Raw genomic sequence first — 4,822 nt, 5'->3', positions numbered from 1 at the left:
CCTCTGCCTCCTGAGTGCTGGGATTAAAGGCGTGTGCCACCACCGCCTGGCGTCAGCATAAACAATATTAAGCAAGGAACATATCCTAACATTTTAATAAACATTCTATCCTAAGGAGTCTAAGTCTTGCATTGGAAATGGCTTTACTAGATCATAAGAAGACAATAACTACAACTATCTACTCTTCAACTCCATCGAAGGCCTGAGAAGGGGGATAATATCATTTGAGTAGGCAGGAAGTGCGATCAAGCAGCTTCCAAATTGTGCAGCGTATGAGAGAGACAACTGGCTACCTGGGCAATCACCCAAAGTCTCACTTGCGATGTTGAAGCAACCAACTTTGGCTAAGGCCTAGAGTAACTGACAGACCATTTTCAAAGGCAGGAACATTTTCAGAACCGTCTTACCCTGTCTTGGAAAGGTTTGGCAGTCTTTTTTCTTGTATCCTGCTTGTCCAGTCTGGACATCGTGCACTTTGTCAGTGGTCGAGGCATTGGCAATTCCTTACCCATTTTTTTTAATGAGATAATATTGAAAACAAAGCTTATTTCTAGAATCAAATAAAGGGATATAGAAGAAAAATCACATAAGCCTTGCAGAATACCTTCCATAGTATAAGCAAAATTATTATTGAACTCCTGGATGTTATCAGTTTTTTTGTAGATTTTCAGATCTTTGCTGTCGTAAGGCAATTAAAATGAATTAGAGTAGATGTAATAACCATTATTGGCTAGCAAGTGTCACAGTTGCAGTTGCCAAGAGACGCTAGCAGCAGTGAACAGCACATGTTGCATACTTAGGTACTGAAAAATATGTTTTGTTTAACAAATTAAGAGCAGTTATTAAGGTGATCAAACGATTCCGAGAGTTGGGGCCCAGGACAAAGAAAAGCCAGTGTGAATGGTGGACCACGTGCACCGCGGGGACAGCAGGCAGCAGCGTGTGGGCTGGCATGTAATGCACAGAGAGGGAGCGTGTGGGTCGCGAGCCAGGCAGTGCTGAGCAGCAGCTTGTTGTGTGTGAGAGCTGGCTAGAGTGGAGGGCAGGAGAGTCAGTTCCCATTGCGCCACGTGGCTGGCAGACCAATCCCAAAAAGTGTGGACTGTTCCCCACATTTGGGCACCAGATGACAGCAGAATATACAAAACAATCCCACACTAGTTCAGATTTATGTATAATAAAGGGTTATTTATTTAGGGGAGACTTACAGAACATTGTCATAGATCACAGTCCTCTGTACTAACGGAAAGCAAGAACAGAGTCTAGCAACCGGAAGTGAGAGCTAGAAGCAAGAGAGCGAGTGCATGGTTTACAGCTACATTTATAGTATAAGAGACCATGCCCAAGTGGGCTGGAATCTTAAAGGTTGACTGAAGGAGTGGAAGGAGCTCCCACAGCATCTGGGTATATGTGCGTGCGTGTGTATGTTTGTATGTATGAATGATGTATGTAATTCTAGAAATTGGATTGAAATGATTTTGTACATTTAAAGACTAAATTTCACATAAATGGTATCTGTGGCCTTGGAGCCTAAATGGAGAATATTTTGAATATTTTCTAATTAATAAAAATTCTTATTTATTGTCAGTGGGGTGTGTGTGTTTGTGTGTGTGTTGTACAGCTAATGTGCCATGGCACAGGCATAGTATGGAAGCCAGAAGACTATTTTTGGGAGTCCACCCCTCCCGCCAAGGTTTCCAGGTCAAGTTGTAGGGCCTGTATAGCAAGCAGTTTTACCCACTGAGCCATCTCACTTGCCCTTGAAGATTAAGAAATTTTACTTTATGTTTATGCTTGCATGTATGTAATTGCCTGGTATGTGTACAGTGCCCAGTGAGGTCAGAAGAGGCCTGGAATTGGAGTTACAGGTGCTTGTGAGGTAACAGGTGGTACCATGTGGGTCCTGGGAATGGAACCCAGGTTCTCTGCAAGAGCAGCAAGTGTTCTTAACCAGAGAATCATCTCTCTACCTGATAGATGGCTTTTTAAGTAGAATCCTGAAGTTCATCTAAAGTGATAAAACTTACTCAGAGTACTTTGAATACAGCAGATTTAATACTGAGCTTCTTAAAATGACCTTCCTACTCCAGATACAATATTTCAGACTCTGCTGGGAAAGAAAAATATTTATTATTGTTTGAGATCAAAGAAAAATGAAAAATTTAATTATAATGATGACATGCCCTACAGCCTTTGATTGGAACACAGAGAGATCCAGGGAAGTTTTATTTCCCCACAGTATTATAAAGGGAAAGATTGTGTTTTTAAAAATGACTCATGGCCGGAATGGTTATAATGCAGTCCTGGGCTTCAGCTAGAATTCTCTGAGGGTGAGCAGGAATTAGCTTGTTAAGGAACCTGTAACGTGTGCAAACACTGCAGGCAAGAGAACAGCCTGTGAAAATCCCTAGGCATGAAGGTGACTGACTGGTTCCGGGAGCTGGAAAGTCAGCCTCGACCACAGGAATGCTGGGGCTCTTGGATCAGATCTCAGCAGGTTAGGGCCACTGAAGATTGTTTTGCTTTACATATTTATATGTATTTTGAAACAGTCTCAATATGTAGTTTAAGCTGGCTTGGAGCTTGCTGTATAGATCAGCCTGGCTCAGACTTCAAAGCAGTTCTGCTGGTCTTGATAGTAGGATTCAGTGGGTACCTCTTGGGAGTGGTTTCAGATACTGTTTTCTGGAAGAAAGAACCGAACTGACAAATGTGTGTGTGTGTGTGTGTGTGTGTGTGTGTGTGTGTGTGTGTGTGTGTGTGTGTAGTGGGGTTTACAGCAAAGGAGACAGCTTACTAAGAAAGGAGCCACAGAAGGGGTGGATTGGATCAAATTGCTGCTAGTGCCTTTACCAGGAGCCAGCATGCAGTCACTCTGCTGCCCAGGCCTGAAACTCTCTGGTCCCTTCAGCGTTCCTCTCTGGAGTCTGGGACACTTTGCGCTTGCTTTGCTCTGTGTTATGACTGTTTATGTGTTAGACTTTCTGCCCTCTCCCGACCATGTTTTCTAAGCGTCTGTCAGTTGTTTTGTAGAATGCTCCATATTCTGATTCTCTGGAGCAGTTGCTTCCAGTTGTCTCTTTTAGGGTTTTATAATTCCTAAACCAAATGTTAGCAACATCACTGGCCTGTCTGGCTGTGTCTTGTGATTTTAAAATCTGCTTTACAATGTGAGCAGCTCCAGGATGAGTATGCAGCTTTTACTTTTTTTTTTTTTAGCTTACTTTTCATTCTATTCTCATTGGTTGTTTGTAACCTAATTAATGTTTTTGTATTCTGCCTTTATTATTTTGGAGAGAAGATAAATATAGGTGCATAAGAAGGTTATTAAATGCCAAAGGGATGCTTTTCTTAGCAGTGTTTTCATTAGATGTGTGTTATTAGTAAAGAACTCTTTGATCAGGGGCTGGAGAGATGGCTCAGTGGTTAAGAGCACTGATTGCTCTTCCAGAGGTCCTGAGTTCAATTTCCAGCAACCATGTGGTGGCTCACAACCACCTATAATGAGATCTGGTGCCCTCTTCTGGCCTACAGGCAGGATACTGTATAAATAAATAAATCTTAAAAAAAAAAAAGAAAGAAAAAGAAAAAAAAAGAACTCTTTGATCGTGCTTGGTAGTGAGGATATTCTCCCCCTAAAATGTATGTCTTTGTTCTTGTATTTATTTGTAAATAGAATAAAAACAAGTTGTCTTCATTGCATCCACTTCTGAACATGAGTTCCATGGCTTAAAGATTTGGAGGTTAAATATCTGTGACTCCAAGGGAGGCAATTTTGCAGTCATGTGGAATCAGCTTGTTTTGATTTTTTTCTCATATAGGTGGGATGTGGGAAATACCAATTATTCCACAAATATTACGTATTTATTAAACTCCTTCTCCTACATTTTACTTTATTTTGTGTGACCGGTTTATGTTCAGGAACATTTCCCGGATGTCAGCTCTGTGCCCCTTGTGTTCATGTTCCTCCCAGTGTAGTGAGGGGACAGGAGAGACAACAGTGTCTCACAGGAGATGTTTTTTTGAGCACCTAATGTATACCAGCACTGTACTAAAGCATAAGATAAGGCAAGACAGTGCCTCTCTCACCTCTGAGGCATGCCCACAGGGTGTCCATGTACAGAACACATGCAGGAGGCTGGTGCTCAGGGATGAGAATCCAGAGCCGACAGCTAAAGCACTTTGATGAGCAGCAACCAAACAGGCTGAGCAATGACTTCTGGGGACCGCATGGATAAGCTGAGCACCTTTTCTAAAGTGCGATCCTTTGCCTTTTGCCAGCATCATCGGGGGGAGATTCTTAAACCCCAGAGAAACGCTGGGCTACAGTGAAGGGGCATGAGGAGGGATAAACATGATAGTGAGGAGGTACATATGGTTCTGCACTCAGGTTGGTTTGTATAAACTACAAAACCATGTTCATTTAGCTGGTCATTCCCCGCAAAAAAATTTCTTTTGGGGCAGGTAATGGGCAGAAGGAATGGTCAGTTCTGTAAATTTTTGTTGGTTTTTAGCTCCCAGCTGACTCTAAAAACAGTTGTCTGTAACCTTTTATTTACTGAGTGTTTTGTTTTTCTTTTAGTCCAAGGACAAAATGATGAGAGGCTCTCGAAGAGGCTGCGTTAGACTCAGGGTGAGTATTCCTTCATTTTATGAAGACTAATTTCAACAGAAAGGATATATTTTGATGGTGTGCTGGAGCCTGGATTTAACTTAATTTCCTTTCTTAGCCATTGGGCCATACAACCAAGTTACAGGGAAGAAAATCGGGTTTCTTCAAGTAACTTCTAGAAGTATCAGGACCAGAACACCAGATTCAATT

The 4,822-nt window shown here is 42.0% G+C and overlaps 1 protein-coding gene across 8 annotated transcripts in view; it reads left to right on the top strand.

The window, feature by feature from the left end:
* Positions 1-4,822, top strand: part of Osbpl9 (oxysterol binding protein like 9) — a 138,478-nt gene that overhangs the window by 23,571 nt on the left and 110,085 nt on the right. For all 8 annotated transcript variants that reach the window (XM_005353569.3, XM_026781846.1, XM_005353568.1 and 5 more), the window contains exon 2: positions 4,583-4,633. In XM_005353569.3, coding sequence (XP_005353626.1) covers positions 4,583-4,633 — 51 coding nt within the window. The remainder of the gene's footprint in view (positions 1-4,582; positions 4,634-4,822) is intronic.

This window comes from Microtus ochrogaster, chromosome 10 (assembly GCF_000317375.1).
Source record: "Microtus ochrogaster isolate Prairie Vole_2 chromosome 10, MicOch1.0, whole genome shotgun sequence".
NCBI classification, from domain to species: domain Eukaryota; kingdom Metazoa; phylum Chordata; class Mammalia; order Rodentia; family Cricetidae; genus Microtus; species Microtus ochrogaster.
This window is presented reverse-complemented; position numbering and strand designations above follow the sequence as displayed.